Raw genomic sequence first — 23,181 nt, 5'->3', positions numbered from 1 at the left:
CCTAGGTTTCTGAAGTAAGTTACCTGAAGCTGAAGAATGGGCTTGAGAATGTGAGTATCTAGCAGGTAAATGATGAGACTGTGTGAATGCAGCTCCTTCCCCACTGCAATGCAGAATACATTAAAATGTTAAAATTAAATGTTACATTTTAGCTCTTTAATATAAATTTTATATAGAATGGCTGAAGTAAGAAATCATACTATCACCTCTGATTGTGCATTCAAAATAAAAACAATCTACTGTTTAAATCAAACAATGGTTGTATGTATCTATTTTATGTCTTTAAATTGCCAAACAATTTGAGATACTTTCATACACATCTCAGTGTCCTTATGAGATAAAACACGGCATATTATTTTCCTTTTATCAGTAAAAAAACTGAGAAATCAGTCAAAAAATGGGCAACCAAAATGAAGTACTAATGTTGAATAAATACATGAAAGATGTTCAACATTTCTGGCCATTAGAGAAATGCAAATTAAAGCAACACAGATCCCATCTTATCCCAGAAAGAACAGCGGTAGAGGCTGCAGTGAAAAAGGAACCTTTCTACATTGTTGGTGGGAATGTAAATGAGTACAACCACTATAGAAATCAGTATGGAGATTCTTCAAAAACCTAAAATTAGCTGGGGATTTAGCTCAGTGGCACCATGCCTGCCTTGTAAGCGCAAGGTCCTGAGTTTGATCCCGGTTGAAAAAACAAAAAGCCAACTAAAATTAGAAATTCCATCGAACCCAGCCATTCCCCTTCTAGGCATCTTCCCAAGGGAGTTAAGGTTATCATTTACAGTGATACACATAAACAATGTTTACAGAAGAACCATTCCTAATAACGAAACCTTGGAAGCAGCCTATGTCTATTAACGACTGGATAAAGAAAATGAGGTATTTATACATAATGGAGTATTTCTCTGCTATAAAGAAGGATACATTTGAGTCATTTGTAGGAAAATGGATGCACCTTGAGACCATAAAGTGAAATAAATCAGACACACAAGCTTAAATATTATGATTTCTCATAATCCAGAATCATATAATCATAATCATTATCACAATCATCTCATCTCATAATCATTCTTCAGAACATAAATTAAAGAACAAAGAAAAGACAGGTAGTAAGGAATGGCAACAGATCTTTGGCAAATGGAATGGGGCCCAAGAGACAGAGGAAGGGGGAAGAAAAGTAGGGGATGGAGATAAAAACAGAATTAAATGTTATGTACGTGTGCCAACTCTCCATGATGAATTTACTGCAAACATGTACTAATACAAATTAAAAAAAAGAAAAACTGAGAAAGAAGACATTAAACGAAACTTAGCAATTTGAAATATTTTGGTCAAATCTAAATTTCTAACTAAAAACCACACATGTAGCAAACCCTGTAGAAGACCTTGACAGCCTCCCTACTCACCGCCTGTATCTGTACATCTCTAACAGCTACCCTAAGACAGCTGTGCCTTGAAGACCTCAATGTCTATAAAGATATGAAGCTTCCTACTACTTATTTAACCCTTCCCCCCTTCCCTTCCTTCCTTCTTTCTTTTCCTTTCCTTTTTCCTCCTTCCTTTCTTTCTTTCTATTCTGGCAGGGTCTCACTATGTAGCCCAGGCTGACCTTGAACTCGAAGCAGACTCCTTCCTGCCTTAGCCTCCCGAGTGCTGGGATTACAGGCGTGCCCCACCACAGCTACTTTATCTTATTTAAACAGGAGATCAGACATTGCTTCCTCAAATTATAATGACATTTGGCCACAATCAAGGATCCTCTCTTAGTTTCCTCTGTTTAAGTGTTAGCCTGCCATGTTCCTCCCTGCAGTCAAGTGAGGAAGTTAAGCATTCCCACTGCCAACTGGCTGAGAACTGAGGAGTAAGATGTAATGACTTCTGTAGCTCCCCCAAACCATATTATCTTTCAGCTAATGTAAAATGAGAAGATGAACAAACCAATCAAAGAATTCAAAGATATATAAACATTACAATTTAACGAAAGCTTAATTGAAGAGCTTTCTCCAAAAGCAACACCCTCTCGGTTTCCTTGTAATCACTTGCAGGGACTTCAGAGAATACTCACATTGCTCCCCTGGTGTATTTGCTTCTATTAAACCCCCCTCTGAGATCACTGTCACAGTTTCTATTCTCCCTTAGCTCTGACAGGAGGGTAATCCTGAATACAAGCAAGGTGGTTATTAAAATGTGTTTATTCTTCTTCCCCAAGCAAGGGCTAAATGTTGTAGAAGCCTACTGCTTTATTTCTGTAACTGTACACAGAATTTTGATCTTGTTTAACTCTTGCATAAGATGTCACCAAATACATGGAGCAGCTGCTGAAAATATTGATTTGTCTTTTCTTTCTTTCTCCTAAGTTCTTTAAGCACAATAACATTTGTACTGTAATGTACATTATTCCTAACAGCAGAAATTATTGAATCCTTCCTTAAAAGTTATACACTGTTGGAGAATGATAAAGGACTATGTGGAGACTTAAAGAAATGAAAGGGTGACTAGTAGCCTAGAATGAGAGTATACAATTAATACTTCAAGGAAAAGAATCTAGATGAATTTCTGAGTTTTAAAAAGTATTTCTGCTAGCAAAAATAGGAAAAAGTAGTCACTCAGACGTCTGAACAAAAAGGGACAAGTCTACTATAGAACCTAAATTAAAATATTTTCTAGTGTCAGAAATGTTCCTGGAAATAATAATTATGGAATAATCTGTTCCTAAAGAGGCAAGTCTCACTTTCTACTTTAAGGTGGGCCTTAAAGATATAATAGCACTAGAGTGATGACTTAGAATACCGAGCATTTTATAAATTTTCAAGGAAGGAAATATCACTATATAACCAACCAAGAAAGCATTGAAGAGATAATATTTAGAAAAAGTTACCCATGGGAAAAATACACACAAGCTCCTTGATCAACAATGTTTTAACTTAACTCCCTGGAACTAAACCACAGAAACAGTTATGGATAGAAAACTTAATGGAAGTAGTAAGAATATTCATAGTAGTTAATTGGAGGGTAAGGAAAGAAAATGCTTTCTTTCTTTCTTTTTATTTTTGGTACCGGGGATCAAACTTGGGTCCTTGCGCTTGCGCAGCAGGCTGCGGAACCACTGAGCTAAATCCCTGGCCCAATGCTTTCTTGATTTGGAAGAAATGTCTTACAGACCTGCGAGAGTTCACACAGGGAAGAAGCCTCGCAAAGGGAATAAGAGTATTGCCAAGCGGTCAGTCAAGCCTTGGGTGACACAAATTCATCTGAACTTGAGAATGAAACTTTTAAAATGTGAATAGTACGTCACAGCTTCAAAGTAAGTTTATAGGCAAAAAATGTTACAAAGTACTGACTTTTTAAAATTTTTAATTTTGAAATGTACTTTTAATGGATGTGATTGAATTTCTGAAAACATATCAATTTTAAGCCTAAAAATCAGATAGACTGGAGTCCAAAATCAGTATAAATTTCAGGTTCTGATAGATACAAATGAAAAGCTGTTTAGAGGATCTGCCAAAGAACATTAAAACAAAAAACAAACAAATGTCCCTATCACATACCTGGAACTGTAGTCAGAATTATCCTGATATTAAATGGTAAAACATTTTTACTCTGTTTTCAGTTCAGCTCCTGATATAAACGGATAAAGCACTAGAGAAAGATTCAGTATTTATAATATTTTATTGCTATCTCTCAACAGCTATAGTAACCAGGAAATAAAACTGAGAAAAACTGCTTCAAAGATGAAAAATAATTTAAAAATTCAAATGTAACTTTAAAGTCCCCTGGAGGCCTGAGAGTTATCTACTCGACAGTTCTCAATTACACAATTAGATAATTTTCAACTATAAACACGTTATGCAGCACAAGTTTAATTTTAGGTTTGTTATTTGTACCTTAGAATGAATATATTCCTACTTTCCAGTGTAGTCCATTAAAAGGCATTTATGGAACCTTTATTTCATTGTAAATTTCAACTATATTTACATTGAAATAATCTTTAATAGATTAAGCTAATTATAACTTATTACAAAATTGAACTAAAATTTTAAAAAATCTTATTATTAATGTAAACTATTTAATTTCATTAGTAAATGGACTAGAAATAGTGAAAATGAAGTGATTATGGTGTCTACCTTGAAGTGAAGTCAGAACTGCATGAACTGTCCAAGACATTTCTTTTGGCAGTATTCAAGACAGGAATTGACGGTGTATCTTTCACAGGTTCAGCTAGAATAAAAGGTAAAATCTCAAAATTACATATTTAGCATGTTTCTAACATTATTTCAGGAATTCTGGATCATAGATAAATTTTTAAAAATATTTTTCAAAGGATCAAATATTTTAAAACATAAAGTATTCTGATTTTACAGGATTCTCTTGATTAACCAGCTAACTAGAGGGAGGGGAGCCTACTATAAAATGATATAGATATTTTAAAAAAATTTAGTGCTTAACATTGTGAAAGCTTCCACAGAATTTCAAATATATATGATCATCTTTGCTTTTTTATGGAATAACTGGCATTTTGATAATCAATTAAAGACAATTTCACTGGAGAATAATTAAAGCCACTGGAGGAGTTTTACATTTTTGTAAGGAACTTTGGAAAAAAACAACTTACTTTTTGCCTTTGACATTTAATTCAACAGTTGGTGGCATTTTGAGTAATGGGCTTTACACAGATAAAATCATAGCGGGGCCGGGGATTTAACTCAGTGGTTCGGCTGTCTGCCCTGCAAGTGCAAAGACCCGAGTTCGATCTGAGTTCAATCTTCGGTATCAAAAAAAAAAAATTATAGAAAGCAATGTAGGTGAAAATATTTTAATTTTAAAAATTGTACAAATATGGGTTATGATAATTACTAAAGATATGCGACTTTATGTAATGGCCTTAGTGAAGTATCTCAGCTTCTGAAGATATTCTTTTGTTAACTCAATATTAGGCTCAATATTCAGAATCTGCTTTAAACAATTTAGAGACACTAGGACAGAATACTCATTGCATATTTCATAGATTTTTGCCAGAGATTCAGTGAGCTGCCTGTGTAAGCTTACCGTATCCACTAGAATGATATGCCTCTTCCTTGGCTAATACTTTTTCCCTCCTTCCTTACTTACCTCTTTTCTCCTCTACTTTTTTGAGAGGGGGGAGATAACTATGGTGATTAGAAAAATAAAATCTGGAATCAAGGAAAGCTGCTAATTAGCTTTGTAACACATGGTCATGTAATTTACTCTGGAAGTTTATTAGTGGGCTAACTTTTATAATTTAAAATAATTTTCTCCCCTGCAGAAATAAGCATCCATTTTAAAATGGAAGCCAAGAGAAAATTTATTTTGCTATGCAAAATTTTGCCTTAAGAGAAAGTTAAGGAGGATTTTTGTTCTTTATTGCTAGGGATCTTTACAGTAACTTTACTTATTAGTTTTATTTTTATTATATACAATCAAAATATCAGGATACTGTAATAATCACAAAGCTAGGTTTAAAAATGTATATACAAACCTTTTTATGTTTAATGGCAATGCAAGTTGTAGGTTAAAACCAAATAATGATGTCAGTAGATTCTAGGTAATATAATGTTAAGAACAAAGATTTTAATAAGAATAAAAGATGGACAGGAATAAAAGATGCAAAGAAGTAGATGCCACATAGTTAAAGCTAAAAGTTCCAAATCATAAGATTTCAAATCAGAGCCATTCTTTCCATTTTCTTTTCTATTTCCCTAGCCATCTTCATCAGTTTCTCACAGAACATTCAGTAGCTTTAAAATATTAAAATACAGTACTTAGAATCAAAGATAACAGCTGAAATCTAAAACTATAACAGGCTTCCCTCTAAAAAAATAACTAGGTAAGGTTACATAAACTTTCCATTATTTTCCACATTAAAAAATTTTAAAGAAATGGTTACCTCCTTGTGGACAAACAACACGAGGCTGTACAAATGATGGCTTCACAACTTCAAACCACCAGAAGAGTTCTGCCATGAACACCAAATAATTACTCTATACAAAAAGTTAAGAAAATTAAAAGAAACCCTAAATTAGATTAAATTTGATTACAAATTAATGATAATGAATTTACAGTCTATTTATTAAAATACAGGGATTAAAACCCACTCACCCATTACTGGAGAATATCTAGGATATTAAATCTGGAATAAAATATTACCTATTATAGGTAAAAATTATATTCAAAATCTCTTGGCTGATTTGCTCTATAGTTACAGAATAGTTATCCAATTTATCTAGCAGGCATTAATGTCTAGCTATGTAGAACTTTGAAATAATATATAAGGTACTTTTCTTCCAAAGTAAATATAAACAAATTAAATGACCCTTCAATCTTTTGATACTCTAAGAATGGTTACCATTTAAAAAAAAATAAGCTCTACTCAGATCCCTAGAAATTCCTCTGAAAATTATGTACACAGTTTAAAATACTGCATGTGCTCAACAATGCTAAACTCAACAGTAATCCAGGTGCTAAATAACACCAAAACTTTAGATTGTTATAACTAAGCCTTAACAATTTAAAAATGTACAAAAATATTATTTATATAATTCAATGAATTCACCTAATCTTGAAAAGTTACTAGTATAAGTCAACAACTTTTATTACTTATATTTGAAAATTCAAATACTTAAAAAAAAAGGCTTAAAATTAAAAAGGGTCCTTAAAAGTACATCTCCACCATGAGCTTATATTTAATATGTACAAATCATGGAAGTATACACATGAATTAATTTTAAGAACTTTGTAAGTTTAAAAACCAGTATAAAATCAATTTTCATAATTATTTAAAATAATATGCCTTTTATAATTCGGGTACTCAGCATCTAATAAAATATTATCAAATTAATATTTGATAAGTAAAGTCTTATTTTATATTAAATTTCAGCTTAAAAAACTCGTCACTGGAAATACGGGCATTTTCCAGTGTCTTGCTTACATCCTCCTATCTACTAATTATGAATAATACTTAAGGCTTTACATATTCTCCCTTAGAATTTATACTCTCTCTTGGTTTGGCTTCTCATATTTAAGTTGGTCACTTTCAAATATTCATTTCTCATGTGATAGTTCCAGAGGCTACTGTGAATATAGGAGGTGAAAGAGAAGAGTCACAGGTGACTCTTGGGTTTCTGTCTTTAGCAACAAATATTACCATTCAATAAAACAGAGAAGATGAGAGAAACATGCAGTGAAAGGAACTGTGAGTAATGTTACCTTTGACACAGTCAACAGACAAGTAAACCCGTCCTGAGTGAGTTGAGTGTTAAGAGTCTGGAGTGTCATAAAGGATACGCATGGTGGTAAACAGAATTTGGTAGGTTTCTTTCTTTATTTTCAGTATTTGTTTTCACTATAAACTCACAGAATATTAAAATGTTTATATATAAATACTATTTGAAGCAGTATGTTTACAATTCCTCAGACTGCACAGGATCTCATTCCTGCTTGCCTTCTCAGAAACTTAATGTTCTTAATCTATATTCCTCTCCTATATATGTCTTTCCTCTCAACTGAATCTTCCCGAGTTGGCTTTTAAACATGCACAAGTCTCTCCTATACTTTAAGAGCAGGCCTATACTAATACTGTGTGCTTCATGTCATCCTCTCCTACTGCCTGATCCATACTAGTCTAGCAATGACTAGTCTACCACATCATTCCTCCAAAACAGAACTTGCTTAAGTCAACAATGAAAACTGAACCCATTTTTCACCAACTGACCTTTCAGCAGTGCTCAATACCCATGATCTTTCCTCTCTGAAACACTGCTATTGCCTATGACCATGGGCTACCAAACGACTCTTAAATGTCCTGACTGTACTGACATATACAATGCCTTCAAACCATTTTCTTTTAGATAGCTCAAAAATACTAATGTCCAAAATTGAAAGTGATTTTGCCTTTCAATTTAACCTTACTCCAGCATTGTATCATTGAATGGCACCACTATTTCAATGTGCAAACCAGAAACCTAGGAGATATCCTTCACACCTTTTCTCTCCTTCTCCATATCCAAGGTATCACCAAAATCTCCAAATTTGCCTAAATATTTCTGGAATCTATGCACATCTCTCCAATTTCATCATAACAATTCTGATTCTTGTTTGGACACAACAGCCTTGGGGGGGTGCTTTTATTAAGAGTTTCTTTTTTCTTTTAGTACCAGGAATCAAACTCAGGACCCTCACGCTTGTGAGGCAGGCACAGTACTGCTGAGCTAAATCCCAGGTAAGAACAAGCTTTTCAAAATGCAATCTCCACTGTCCCTCACTATTCTTGAGATAAAAGAGAAAAGTTAGTATAGCTTAGAAGAGGCTACTTGAGTACTTTTTCATCTTGCCAGCTTTACTTAATACGACATTCTCGAGGATTTCTCATTTTACCCATTAGTCTACAAACAAGGTCTAGAATGACAAAGCCTGTGCTCATTATTTTATGTTCAGTTGTTTAAAACAGTGCCTAGAACATGATACTCAATAAATATTTGTTAAACATATGTATAAATGAATGAACGTATGCATAATAAAAAAGGCCAGTCAGCAAAATAACCAAACATTGTTAGGGGTTTGTCCTGTGTAGTAAGGTTACTGTGATTTATATTTTACTTATCATTACAGTATAAGCTCTAAAGCCAAACTAAAAAATTAACTTTGTAAGCATTAGTGCTGGGTTCCACTCTATTAGCAGCTAACTGAAAGCCAACTATCTTTTAGAAAAAACCTTCTTATGTGTTCAATAATTAACTGTTGACAGGAAATAATATTTTTAAAACCTTGGTTAACAGTTGTTCTAATAACAGAATTGTATTGTTTGGGCAATATAGTAAGACATAATTTTCTTAGTAACTAAAGCTCATGAAGATTATGACTAAAAGGCAATAAATTTGTAACCATATTAAAATGATACATTAATTTCAAGTAAAAGCTGCTTCTTTCCTTCTTTTAAAGTCAGATATAGCTACATGTTAAAACAAGGTAAACAGTACAGAATATAGAAATATAGAATATAGAACAGAAAGTGAAAGTATGCCATAACCTCTTCCCCTGTATCCTAATATCGCACTCAGAAGAAATAAATCACTGTTGTTTTGTGTGCATCCTTCTATAGAGCATTTTCCGTGCATCTATACAGAGAGGGTCCTCAGTTCCAGGACCCACTGTGGACACAAAGTATACAATGCTGAGGGCTTTTTTAATGTAAAATGGTGTGGTATTTACATACAACCTAAGCACGTCCTCCGACAGAGTATCTTAAATCATCTGTAGGTTCCTTATAATACCTAATACAATGTAAATGCTATGTAATAGTTATGTAAACTGAATGTTTTAGGAATAGTGAGCAAAGACAAAACAAAAACATCGTCCATACATGTTTAGTATAGACACAGGATTCCCCACCCCCACCCCCACCCCCAATCTGTGGTTAGTTGAATCCATGGAATTGGAACCCTCAGATACAGAGAGTAGACCAGATGTGTACATGTTTGCACATAAACAGAAAAATGATTTTTTTGGGCTGGGGGCATGGCTCAGTGGTTCTGGGTTCAACTGCCAGCAGCACAAAAAAGAAAAAAGGATTTAAAAATACATAAATTACATCACAGTGTTCATTATGTTTGTTAACTGCTTTATTTAATGATGTCTTTTTTTTTTTTTTTTTTTGGTACTGGGGATTGAACTCGGGTCCTTGCACTTTCAAGACAGGTGGTATAACCACTGAGCTAAATCCCGGCCCCTATTTAATGATGTCTTAAAGAGTTTCCTGTCTTGGTAAAAGTATCACCCCTTCCTTTGAACCGCTCAATTGTATTACAAAACATTTTAATTATCCCCCTATTAAGATGGATCATAGGGCCAGGATTTGGCTCAGTGGTGCTGCTGCCTGCCTCGAAAGCACAAGGTCCCGAGTTCGATCTCCAGTACCACAAAAAAAAAAAAAAAGACGGATCATTTCCACCATGAAAACTCCTTATATATGATTTCTGTAATGGTTTTTTTTGAAGTGCTCAGGATCAAACTCAGACTCACATTTTTTCCTTTTCATTTTAAATTTGGTTAAATAATATCAAATTGCCTTCTGTAGTGAGTGACCACAGCATTTTATACTTCTCACGACAGGGGAAGACTGCTCATTCCCTACATTTTCATAAACATGTTATTAAAGTGCAAATGAGGTATCCAGCATCATGGACCAAGTAACTTCTGGAAGGCTTAAGATAATCAACTAAATTCAAACCTATGGCTCTGTAATTTAGTAAATAATTTTTTCCTTTGAGATTATAGAAGTTAAAATTTTTATTATTATTATTTTTGGTACTGGAGATTGAACTCGGGACCTTGAGCTTGCGAGGCAGGTGGTGGAACCACTGAGCTAAATCCCCGGCCCAGAAGTTAAAATTTATTTTTTTAATCTTTTTCACTCATTTCATCAATTTCTTCTTTGACGGATTTTATTTATTTATTTTTGGTACCGGGGATCGAACTCGGGTCCTTGTGGTTGCACAGCAGGCAGCAAAACCACTAAGCTAAATCCCCGGCCCCAAGAAGTTAAAATTTTTAACAGGCAAGTGCCAGAAAGGTCATTGGCAAGATATATATGGAAATAATTGTTCCTAACTTCCATTTTGATTAAAAAGGCAAGATACAAATCTTCAGAATTAATCAAGATTTTTCTTTTGATGTGTCACGGAGTAGAGTGGGTACTGCTTTGCGTCAACAGGAGCACACCTATTTTGGAAATTCTTTCCCTATTGGCTCTATCTTCTGCCTTCTAGGAATCCTGAAATTGGCAAAGGAAGAAGAGGTAAGACACTGGAGAGTATTAAAGCATATGGCACTAGGGCCCTTGTGAGTGGCTCGAAGTGGTTTCTATTAAGATTGGTACTGGAACTATGATTAGGATTGATATAAAGTTGTTCCTCTTAGGAAAACTTTAAGATCATTTATTCTTAAATCTTTGACACAGAAATAGCAAATTTTCGGCAAGGATGTAAGGGACATAAAAGAATTTCAGAGCTGTGGGCCACTAGGAATAACAAAGGTATTTTTTCACCAAATGACATTCTGGATCATTAGCTGCCTTTTTAACTTGTAGCTCAGAAGCAGATGCCTGACACTGCCTGAGACTTGTATCTGTCTCTGTCACCAGGAAGTAGGTTTCAAAAGCATGGGAATCTTTGTTGCATTCATTGATTTCTCCACCACAGAGAACACTATTAGATGCTTAATAAATACTTTTGAAAGGATAGCAGAACTAACTATCAACAGGCAGTGCATGACACTCTGAAGCAAGGGGCAAATGCAATCACTAATAAAGCCAAATTCCTTTTCAGAAGGTTAATTTCCAGACCATTTTAATAATTTCTTCCCTCTTTGGAATTCTATATTTTGCCTCAAGGCTCATGCTCTATTTTACTAGTATTAAAACAATAGATCAGGATTTTTTTGTTTGTTTTGTGGTGCTTGGAATTGTATCCAGAAGTGCTCTACCATTGAAATACTTGCTTAGCCCTTTTTACTTTTTTCATTTTGAGACAGGGTTTCCTTAAGTTACCCAGGCAGGACTTGAACTTGCAATCTCCTGCCTCAGCCTCCATTAGTGGATTACAGGTATGCACCATTGCACCTAGCTAACAATCAGTTTTGTACATGACTTTAAGTTTGGCTTTGCCTTGTAAAACGAACTATTCCTAATAATGTATTGAAAACATAAACAGAAAAAGCAAACAAAAATTATTTTCAAAACCTCTGTTGACTGATACAAGTAGTGTGCAAGCTTAATATAACTAGGACATTTCTTCTTTTGTTGTTTTTTAAAACAACCTTTAACAAAGCAAAGGAAAAAAAGAATCATTTAATTCACCTTTATGGATGAAGCAGCATAGAGCATATCTTCCAGAGTGAAATGGCAACACTGGTTCAAGTATTCTTGGCAAAATTCTTGAATCAGCTGCAGATTATACAGGCTATCAGCCAAAGACATAGTTTCTTTCAAACAAATATCTTCAAATAGAAAAAGAGCAAACTGATGACTTGGGAGTTAATCTGAGAAAAATTTTATGATTGCTTCTTAATTAGTGACAGTACAAATATACAATTTTGTGGAATCTGCTTAATGAACATACATTTACAAACATAATGGTTATTACACAGAAAGTTCTCTACTATCCTCCTCACAATTATACATACGTATTTTTAAAAGCCTTCATTATTTATTAAATACTGTCTGAAACATTTTTTAATCATCTATCTAAAGTTCAGAAATACTTCACTAGAACACTTACCCTCTAATCTGACAACACTGGGACAGTAAAAATGAATAAGGGCAGCTAGTGCACAGCCATCTGTACCATCCTTCAGCAAGTTTTCTACCAGTGGAATGCAAGGCAGCTGCTTAAGCAATGTTTGCTCCTTCCTATAACGAGCCTACAATCAGAGCACACAAGAGTGAGACATAAGTACTAAGGAGCATAGAGGGAAAAAATCAGAACCGTGGATTTTAGTATGTCAGTTAACAAAATATATATCATGAGAAGTGAGAACTCACCAAAATCCTCTTCTAAATCATATTAGATTTTACCAAAGCATACAGAAACAGCATATTTAATATTAAATATATGCTAAATATTTAATATATTATTTATTTACATGAAATAACATTTAGCTTACATAAAAAGTATTACAAAACAGATCTGAATTCTCTCCTGTTCATTTACAGATTAAAATTTTAATTTACTTTAATATTAGATATAATTTAGACTGACAATTCTTACACAAAAAGACAAAGTTTTTATGTGGAAAGAGCAAAAGTACTGAGGGAACAGAAACAATTATAAGAATTATCAAAATTGGGGGCCAGGTAGAAGAATAGACTATTTTTAAAGGATATCTGGGGATACAGAAACATTAAAGGAACTGGAACCACAGGGCCAACATACTCTGGCCCATCATGTAAATGTTGAGAAAAAGCAAATAAAGTGTTAACAACTTTGAAACTGAAACAACAACAACAACAAAAAACTTCCCCAATCTGAGTTTCATTAATCAATCATTGTTGGTTATAAGGGTTCCTGTTCTCCCTTAGAAAAACAGAAGAAATCTTTGATTTCAAAAAATGCTTGGTGTAGCTGGGTACAGGTTTCTAAAACAGCACCCTAAAAAAGCAGCTAAGAGAATAAACTCTTGAGTCAGAGTGCCTGAACTGAGATCCCAGTTCTGATCTTATTTACTTTGTCTTCTTGGACATGTTACTTAACTCTCGCTCCCCCCCCGCCACCCCCCCATAGAGGGGACAGTAATAGCATCTGCTGTACTTCACAGACCCAGTGGAGGACTGGATACGATGGATGCCAAGTGCTATGCACACTGCCGAATATGTGAAAGCAACCAATGAAGGTTACCTGCTATTATCTAGTGGCTCCCTTAAAGCCAAGAAAAATAATGATGAAGATTTAGTAATAAAGCATACTGAAGTTTTGTATTAGCAAAATTTGTTATTATATGTTAGTGATATTTAAAGTCATTTTTTTTAAAAAAGGTAATCAAGACTAATTTTTCTTCTAAGTCCATCTAAACTGGTCATCTCTACATTTTATAGTTAAAATATAATCATGAGAGAGAATATTATTGTGAGAATAAAAACAGAAACATTTAAATTTACTGAAAAGAGCATTTGACATTTGGTGGTAAAGTTAGGTTTGTTTGAAATGACATTCTGCTTCTCTCACTGGCTACTCAAGGAGTAAGATTCATGGAACAGGTTTTCCTCTTGCACATTTTTGCAGGAGCCTGCTCTTATTAATCTGTTTTATGATGTATTGCTAACTCAGTACCTATATTCAGGAAATAATTTCACATACATTCTTGGATTACAAGATCTTTAAAAAATCTCCTCACTTTATTCCTCACAGTTTAAAAATCAACCATGGAGGGCCGGAGATTTAGCTCAGTGGTTCCAGCGCCTGCCTCACAAGCGCAAGGTCCTGAGTTCTATCCCCGGGACCGAAAAAAAAAAAAAAAAAATCAACCATGGAAAGAGGAGAGGAGAGGGAAAAGGAGATAGGAGAAAAGAGGAAAGAAAAAAAAAAGAAATCAACCAGTATTATATTCTAGCCTTAAGCTACCTTTCTAACATTCAGTAAGCACTGTTCCAGATCTTTACTTGCTTTTCTTTGGTCATCTAACATCAAAACAGTTTATATCTTAGACATCATCTAAATTGGGCTGGACTCAGTAACAAACTTCCCAGATCTTAGGAATAGTTTGCTTTCAGCCTACAATCCAAATTCCACTGAACCACATACCCAGGGTCATGGAACAAAGAACCAAATTGTGTGCCAAGTGCACTTCTGGACAAAGTGTATGTGTGTGTGTGACACTGTTACACACATACACAACTTTATATGGTATTAGCAAAAACTGTCTATGGTTTAGACTAGACAACCAGAAAATTATGAGTGGTATGGCAGAACACCTTCCTTGAAGACTATATCTGAGGAAGATATACCAGGTAAATCAAACTTTGAATCTTGAGGTTATGCATAACCCTTGGATAGTTCATCTGCAGTTCATGAGAGTTATAGAGCCTTCTGTACTTGAATATACTATGTATTTTATAAACTCATTGCATAAGAACATTTCCTATTCCTTCTACAAACTTAAAAATTTGTTACTTAAAAGAAGCCCTATATTTTCTAGATGTCATTGTGTTGTATTTCTAAATTACATTTTTATTCCTGAAGGTGTACAATAGTTAAATGGTTTAACCCCCTATACTCAATCCTGGAAGATGAACCCTTCATGTCAAATCAGAATTTAATATAGTTTAGGTCCAGTATTTGCAAGGACATGAAGAACCTTTTGCTTTTCTCATTACACAAAAAGTGATGACTCCTTTACAATTCAGACTGAAAAGAGTATGATCCTGTCACAAAGATATTTTAAAAATACAGATAATTTACACATGCAATTGAAATTCACTTTTCCTAAAATTATTAAAATTAGTAGGACTACATCCTCTAGGTTGTTTTGCTATTATTTATTCTACCTATTTATCGATGCTCTGTAAATACCAACAAAATTAGCAAAATGATACTTACTCTTTAATTTTTCAAACTTTTAATGCTAGGTATACTACCTTTCCATATTACAATTTGATCAAATATCGTAAAACCCAATCTTTGTTCTGTGACCAACAGGATTACATGAAATGACTATACCAGCAAGACTTAAACAATAACATTCTACAATTACAGTTCTGGAAAGCAAACTGAAGTAGCTGGGCAAACTTACTGGAACCAGTTTCCAAAACCATTTGGAAGGAGACTTCAGAGGAAGCAGAAGAAAAAAAGAGGGAAAGTAAAGGTAAAGGGAAAATTCATCAGAATTATTTTAATTAACAAAGAATAGCAGAGCTTCTAATAGTGAAATTCCAAGTTTATAGTTCTCATAACATTTCTTCATATGTTAATTCTTTAATTAAAAAATAAAGGTTCCTGATAATAATGACCACCACCTTCTCCTGCCTTGCCCTCCATACAGAAATTTATGTTAGGATACATAGAATATGCTAAATGTTTTGGCTGCAAAGAATTTTATTTCGGAGTTTTGGAATCATATATCATACTGAAAAATGAACCTATTATTATAAAAGGTAAGTAAAAAGATTCTAGAGATAAATTTGCAATCAAAATTTTTAGATATTAGTAAACCAAGTCTGATAAGTGAATATTTTTCCCAAAGGGAAATGAAGATTCTTTAAAAAAATACAATTATAGAGCAAATAACAATATAATAGAATTTACTCAAAGTATAAATGTTAATTTTACTAAAAGTGTCCTGAAGAATATAACTGTTCTTCTTTGAAAAAATAAATATAATAAACCCATAATCCCAGATAATGAGAATAATTTGTGATTATTTATCTTCATACTTTCCCCAAAATTTTCTGGCATCCTGAATAAGTATTTTTGAATTGAGCCAAACTAGATGGAATCTGAGATAAAATTCATACTCAATTTTTACATAGGAAATTTTTCCTATATAAACAGTAAAAATACAAGTGTTTGGAAAAATAATATAAATTAGTTATTTTCAAGAACTTCAAGAATTAGAAAGATGTCATCTCAAGAATTAGAAAAATACTGGCTCCCCACAAATAGATAACATTTCTAATAAAAATATTTTTTTTGAGTTTGACAAAATTTATTGGTTATTTTAGTGAAGACATTCATCTCAGTCATTTCTCTCCTCATCCTGACCTTAGATTAGTATTTCATTTGGGTCAAGAAAAGAGTGTAGGAGAGGGATGTTATTTTAACAAACAGCAAAATGGACAAAAATGAAGTTTGCCTACATAAAAGCAAAGTTAAAGTTAAATTCATGTATCTTGGTATAATTCAATCATGTAAGAACTAATAGTTCCATATACATTTCCACTGTTTTGCTTGGGGCTTAATCTAAACTTTAATGTAAAAGAACAACTTATTAGGCATATGCGCAGGTTTCTTCTCTGGAGTTACTATTAAAAAAGATCAGCAAAGGCCAGGGATTTAGCTCAGTGGTTTCGCCGCCTGCTTTGCTGCGCATGCTCAAGGACCCAAGTTCTATCACCGGTACCAACAAACAAACAAACAAACAAACAAACAAACAAAAAACCAACTTGGGCCAGGGATTTAGCTCAGTGGTTCTGGCGCCTGCCTCACAAGCGCAAGGACCCAAGTTCGATCCCCGGTACCAAAACAAAACAAAACAAAACAAAAAAAAGATCAGCAAGTAACTACCACCAATAAACTAGTGTGAAGGTGCCTCCAAATTTAACATTGTAGGCATTCTTAAGGAAATCACTGTATCATTTTTCTTTCGTGTGTGACTATGCTTTCAAAGATGTGTTTAACTGTCACTTAAAAAAAGTCCATATACAATACAAAAATACAAAACAAAACACCCTACAATACACAAATCTAACAGTATATGTGATGAACAATTCTATAAAATGTGTTTGAAGATGCCATTTTCTTTCATTTTCAGTACCTACAATATGCCCAGGCCACTGGGCAGTATGTATACACTTAAAATAAACCATATAATTAATTGTTCTAATAAGAAATCCTGTAGTGAGTTCAATTCAAACTGGATTTAAAACGCAGTAATGTAAAATGTATTCTCCTCCCTAGAGTAGTCTGTGATGGTATGTTTCTTTGTAATAATGACATCTGTACATGTAGTAAGACTGTGAAATTAACACTTGAAGATTTAACATAACAATGGAAAGTTGAACTCGTTTGAGAATGAAGATGTAAATGCTATGTATATTTCTTAAATTAAAAATGTGTATTATCTAGACATTTAAAAATGAATTATATAATTATTCATTTACTCATTCAGAAAATACTGTCAGCCCAGTTAACATGTACAATTGCATGGGACTAAGTGTTATAAAAAAATGGTATAAGAGAAATAGTGTTTAAATTCCATAGTTAATTTCTCTTAAAAGGTCACTCAATCTGGTTATCTGAAACACAAATAGTGTTTTTTCCCACAGAAATAACATTTACAGGATCTTATGTCAGTATATAAAAATCTTCATTAATTCACAATGTGCACATAATAATAGAGTTTAACCACTCCATATGACAAATAACATTTCTAAGGAAAATTTTCATTAATGTTATAACTTAGAATGAAAGCTACCTTAAACCATATTCCTAAGAGCAAGAAACAAAAACCTGAGAGGCAAGATTACATGTATCTCCAAGGCAAAGGTTTCAACTCCTACATTATGGGAAATAGGGAGAGAAACCAGGAGGAAAGGACTGGGGGATGTGAGAGGGAAGAGTCAGGGATAGAAGCTGGCTGAAAGGAAAATGAAATGTGTAATCTGGGGTAATGGAAAAAAACGAGAATTCCATTCTGCTCTACCTTAGTGGAAAAGACCTCAACAAAGATGAAGGATAAAGCACATCATATTTACAGGAGCTAGTCAGTAAGAGAGAGGGGAAATCAGTGTTCCCAAACATTAAATTAAAACAAACTTTTTAGGTGATCCTCCACAAAATTTTTCTATTGGGACTTGACAACAGGCAAAACAATTTCCTTTTTTTTCATTTACCTCCTTTTCTTATGAAGGTGTCAATGACTAAAAGGAGAAGCCGAAAATGAATAAAAGCATTGTGTAATACTGAAGAGATTTAAATAATTCAAATGGAAAATATGGTCTCTGAATAACCATAATTCTTATACTTCAATTGTAATACTATATGTGTTTAAAATGTACTCATTACAGTACACTTTAAAAGACATAAGAGACACTATTATTTTGAAAATATACTTTTGGTATAGTATGTGAAAAACAGAATTCAGCTTTCAAAGAAGAAAATTCTAAGAAAGTATCTGCAAGTTTTAAAAGAATAAACCCATGTTACTATTTCTTTCCTTACAGAATAATCATATTATACAGCTTGAAACTCCAGGAATATTATTTTTTTAAAACTTTCATCCCATTCCCCACCTCATGCCCCTTCCCTCCCTATGTAAAAGAGCTTTATTCCAGGAATATTATTTTATTTAATTAATTTATTTTTTGGTACCAGGGATTGAACTCAGGTCCTTGTGCTTGTAAGGCAGGCGGCAGAACCACTGAGCTAAACCCCTGGCCCTGGGAATATTACTTTAAAAGTTGGTCTTACAGCAAGTAATTATAAAAACTGATGTGGGGCCGGGGATTTAGCTCAGTGGTTTCGCTGCCTGCCTAGCAAGCTCAAGGACCCGAGTTCGATCCCCGGTACCAAAAAAAAAAAAAGGAAGCTGATGTGTTGAAAATTGTTTTTGTTGTTTCATATATTTTGCCAAGATATATGTAACAAAAAACCATTATTTTTTGCCCAAAATACTTCAGAAACTGAGGTTTAGTGATCAATAATGTTTTTCACAAATACTATTGTCCAATTACTTGTCACTTAATACTTCTACTTAGTGTTCATGGCATGGCTTCCCTGGGTACAGTTAACAGCATTAAAAAAAAAAATCTTAAGTATAAATATTTCTCAAAATAATAAAATTGCAATATTTTTCCCCTTGAAATACTTACCTTTTGACCACTTGGAGCTTCAACTGTGTGATGTTCTTTCAATTTTTGTTCTTGTTCCATTATGTCTTTCAAATGTTCATTTACCTTAAAATATAAAAACATTAATTTGAACTTATATTCAAATATAACAATAAAATAACATGTAGCTTCAAAATCCCTGTAGTCAGATCTCTGATGTCAAATATGAATACCAGTCAAAGGAAATTTCATTTTCACAATCACACACAAAAAACCTTACAAACAAGTGGCTTTTTGACATTCTAAACTTAATTTATCAAATACTGTACGTCAGAAACTGGTCAGGGTGCTAAAGAACAAAAATAATATCAGTTTCAATGCTAAAAAAGCAAAATTTAAGTAAAAACTTTACAACTATTTAGAACTAGTAAATGAAAATTACTGTCACTAAAATTAAATGTTTTATTATCCACTGAAAACACTATGAATCAAATTCTGAAGCTGTGATTTCACAGACATGTCCACAGATCATAGGTGAGTTTTAATGTATCATAAATCCAGTTAAAACACATGCAAAATTTTTTCATGAGAACTTTCTGGGAAGCATGCCTAATTTAATACCTATCAGATGACCCAAATAGCTCATAATCTAAAAAAGGTTAAGAAACAGCGTACTCAGTGAAAAAACTATTTTTTAGGCAGACTTCAGAGCTGGGTGTGGTGGTTTACACTTTTCATCTCAGCACTAGGGAGGCCAGGGCAAGAGGACCACAAGTTCTGGGCCAGCTTGGGCTGCACTGTGAATACCGAGTTCGAGGCTGGCCTGGACTACACAGTGAGACCCTGTCTCACAACAAACAAGAAAACAAAAGAAGGCTCTAGACGTCCCTTTGGATTTCCAGATAATGATTTTAAAAAGGGCAGCCTAGGAACAATAAATAAAACTTACAATTTGCTAATAATAGCACTGGAGAAAATATCAATACCACTAGCTAGCCCACATTTTTCTGACATGTGAGAATTTTCTTCTTCTTTACACTCAGCTCTTACACTAATTTTTACACTAATGGTATTTTATCAGGCATGTCTAAGTGTTCCTAACAGCCAAAATCACCAGTATCTATGTTGGTAAGACATGTTATGAGGCAGGTTTATGAATTTCATGCATTTTAAAGCATGTTGGACTATTTACTGCTTTTGTGCCAGACACTGTGTTAAGTGGTTAGGGATGTGATAGCATAAGTACAAAGCCAAAATGACTCTTGTCATCATAAAACAAGGGAGACGGGGATGGCAGGGGTGCTGGGAGGAGTACAAGTTAACAAAAATGTGAGTAGGTAAGAATGGGAGCAGGGAGGCCTATTTGAGAAATGATGGCTGTATCAGAAAAGGCCACTGCTGTGGTCTTGACTGTTTGGGCCCAAATTAATATAAAGGAACTAGGGCCGGGGATTTAGCTCAGTGGCACCTTGCCTGCCTCACAAGTGCAAGATCCTGAGTTCGATCCCCAGTACCAGGAAAAAAAAAAAGTAATATATTGGAACTACCCAATGTGGCAGTAGTAAGAGGTGAGGCCTTCTGAGAAGTGATTAGCTCATGAGGCTTCACCTTCATGAATGGTATGTCTTATTAAAAAAGGTTGAAGGAAGAGCCCTGGCCCGTCCTGCCATGTGAACATGGACACAACAAGCTTTGAAGAGAGTAAATACTCATCAATACTGTAATTTGTTGGCACCTTGATCTTGGACTTCCTACTTCCAGAATTGTCTGGAAAAATTATGAGTCAGTCACTCAGTCTATGATATTTTGTTATAGCAGCTGGAACAGACTTAGCCTCGTCTAGGAGTAAGTTTAAGCTGAGACCTAGAAGGAAAAGAAGCTAGCCATGATAAGAATAGAAAGAAGAGCATTCCAGACAAAGAAAAAAAAACCATAAAGGGCCTGTGGTGGGAAAAACACTTGGTGTGCCTGAGTGAGTGAAGAACATCACACACACACACACACACACACACACACACACACACACACACCCCCTCAAAGACAAGACTATCAAGATAAGCCCACAAAGAGAGGTAGGACCACATAATGTAAGGTTCATATATTCATAATTCTTGTGTATCTTTGCATGATTTAATCCTTTAATATAATACCATCTTTTGTGATTCTTTTAAGTTTAAATTCATTTTAGCCACTATTGCTAATAACTTAACCACATTACTACCAGCTTTCTACGGCAAATTTCTTTTAAACTTATGAATGCATTATTCAAGAGGATAAAAAAGGCAACTAGGTTAGGATGAGCCATACAAGAGCCTGTTCATGGAGAGAAAATATATACTAAATTTGAGAGACAAGGGTAAAATTATAATGAGAATAAATAATGAAACTGGGGCCAGTAGAACGGAGCAAGGAAAAAAAATAGTAAGGTTCAAGTTTAATCAAGTATTTCTAAAATTACTCTAAAACCTGAATGGGTGGATATGGCTGTATAAAAATGACAGATATTCCTAATTAAATAATTTCCTAATCTTTGTGTAGATTTCCAAATTTTTAAAATGCCTTAGTTCTGTAGCTTATACTATAATTTATGCAGTCAATGTGTATTAAATATCATCTCTTTGCTGAACAGTGTGCCAATCTAGACCCTTGACGTGTATAAAGAAAAGGGTCATAGTGCCCATGCTTATTATATAGACTATTCAAGCAGGGAAGACAGATTTTTAAAAAATTAAGTGGTTCAGCACAGTAACTAGAAACTGTGAAAAGTGCTCTATAAGAAAGAGAGTGATAGAGTAGAAAATAAGAGTTGACAGGTGCCTACTTTAGATAGGGTGTGAGGAAAAAGTGCTATCCAAGCTGAGAAGTGATGGAGCAGAAGCACCAAGCCATGCAGAAAGCTGGGAGATGAGCTGCCCACGAACAGGAAACATCACGTTCAATGGTCCAGAGGCGAGAAAGGCCATACAGCTGGAATGAAGTGAGAGAAATGAGAAAGAAGAATAGTGGCTGTGAGCCTGAGGTGAGGAGGTACACAGGGGTCAGATTAGATGGTACTTTGTAGGTCATGGTGAATTTAACTTTTTATTTTAAGTGCAAAGTGAAGCCACTGAAGAGTTTTAAGCAAAGAAACAACATGATTCAAGCTACACTGTAAAAAAAACTCTTGAAGGTTCCAGTTCTGGTAATAATGGAATAGGCAGGTATTAGACAAAGCCTCCCAGAGATTACAATGATAAACTCTGGAAGAAAAAAATATAAAAAGCAGTCTGAGGGTAGCTCAGTAGTTTAGCATGTACTTATTACAGCATGCACAAGGCCCTGGGTTTGACCATCACCACCAAAAATACATATTTTATATATTCACACATATACATATATAAAAACCAAGTGTCTGGAGGTACTGGAAATCAATTAAAAGCATGCAGAAGCAGGAAAGGATTCAACCACAGAAAGAAAGGAACACATCGCAGGGGATGTAGCTCAGAGGCACTTGCCTGCCTGGCAAGCACAAGGCCCTGAGTATGATTCCCTGTACTACACACACACACACACACACACACACACACACACACGCACACAAAAGGAACACACTGAATGAAATACTTATTCATTTGGCCTTCCCCACAATTCATACAGTGCAGAGTGGCCAGAACTCAAGCAGAAAACTATAGTAGTCTTGCTGGCTTGTGGAATCAAAGGAGAAATCTCAACACTGTTAGAGAAGCTGGATATTGAAGAACATCTTGCGAAGACAGAATCACAAACAGAGGTGACCCAAATCTGCATATAAACTAACCTCAAATTTTGGTTGAGCCCTGAACTATGGACTTATGGACTCTCCAAGGAGCTAAAGGAGAAAACAACTGCTGGGAGGCTGAAGAATTTGCCACTGCAGGAGAGACAGTTTGGTGTTCAATTTCACCAAGTGAGGAAGACTTGTAAACATTTCAGGTTTTTCACTGAAAGTTCAGACGGGCTGCTTGTGCTTCAGAACGGCTGAGTAGCATACCATAGGAAGACCTGCACACCCATGTTTACCGCAGCACAATATACAATAGCCAAGTATGGAACCAGCCTAGGTGCCACCAACAGATAAACAGATAAAGAAAATATGGTATGTAC

General features: G+C 34.4%; 1 protein-coding gene and 1 long non-coding RNA gene across 12 annotated transcripts in view; one reads left to right on the top strand and one right to left on the bottom strand.

The window, feature by feature from the left end:
- The window catches only part of Camsap2 (calmodulin regulated spectrin associated protein family member 2), a 113,639-nt gene that overhangs the window by 16,004 nt on the left and 74,454 nt on the right, over nucleotides 1–23,181 (bottom strand). The window contains exons 1-9 of one of the 6 annotated variants that reach the window (XM_021242347.2): nucleotides 21,881–22,016; nucleotides 19,102–19,185; nucleotides 15,306–15,338; nucleotides 12,299–12,440; nucleotides 11,878–12,017; nucleotides 5,914–6,007; nucleotides 4,133–4,226; nucleotides 2,074–2,166; nucleotides 24–103 (exon numbers count right to left, since the gene is read on the bottom strand). In XM_021242347.2, the coding sequence (XP_021098006.2) occupies nucleotides 24–103; nucleotides 2,074–2,166; nucleotides 4,133–4,226; nucleotides 5,914–6,007; nucleotides 11,878–12,017; nucleotides 12,299–12,440; nucleotides 15,306–15,338; nucleotides 19,102–19,161 (736 nt within the window). In that variant the 5' untranslated portion in view covers nucleotides 19,162–19,185; nucleotides 21,881–22,016. Of the gene's footprint in view, nucleotides 1–23; nucleotides 104–2,073; nucleotides 2,167–4,132; nucleotides 4,227–5,913; nucleotides 6,008–11,877; nucleotides 12,018–12,298; nucleotides 12,441–15,305; nucleotides 15,339–19,101; nucleotides 19,186–21,880; nucleotides 22,017–23,181 lie in introns of those variants that run through there. The other 5 variants (XM_021242345.2, XM_087193878.1, XM_004862264.4 and 2 more) reach the window with 5 other exon arrangements.
- LOC147823179 (uncharacterized) overlaps nucleotides 1–23,181 on the top strand; it is an 88,367-nt gene that overhangs the window by 43,913 nt on the left and 21,273 nt on the right. For 4 of the 6 annotated variants that reach the window (XR_015444215.1, XR_015444213.1, XR_015444214.1 and 1 more), the window contains one exon: nucleotides 6–15,377. This is a non-coding gene — a long non-coding RNA (uncharacterized LOC147823179). The remainder of the gene's footprint in view (nucleotides 1–5; nucleotides 15,378–23,181) is intronic. The other 2 variants (XR_015444217.1, XR_015444216.1) reach the window with 2 other exon arrangements.

Source organism: Heterocephalus glaber, unplaced genomic scaffold, assembly GCF_053883595.1.
Source record: "Heterocephalus glaber isolate CG9 unplaced genomic scaffold, H.glaber_assembly_v1.0 deba00001600, whole genome shotgun sequence".
Taxonomy (NCBI): Eukaryota; Metazoa; Chordata; class Mammalia; order Rodentia; family Bathyergidae; genus Heterocephalus; species Heterocephalus glaber.
The sequence above is the reverse complement of the archived record's forward strand: the minus strand, read 5'-3'. Positions and strand labels throughout refer to the sequence as shown.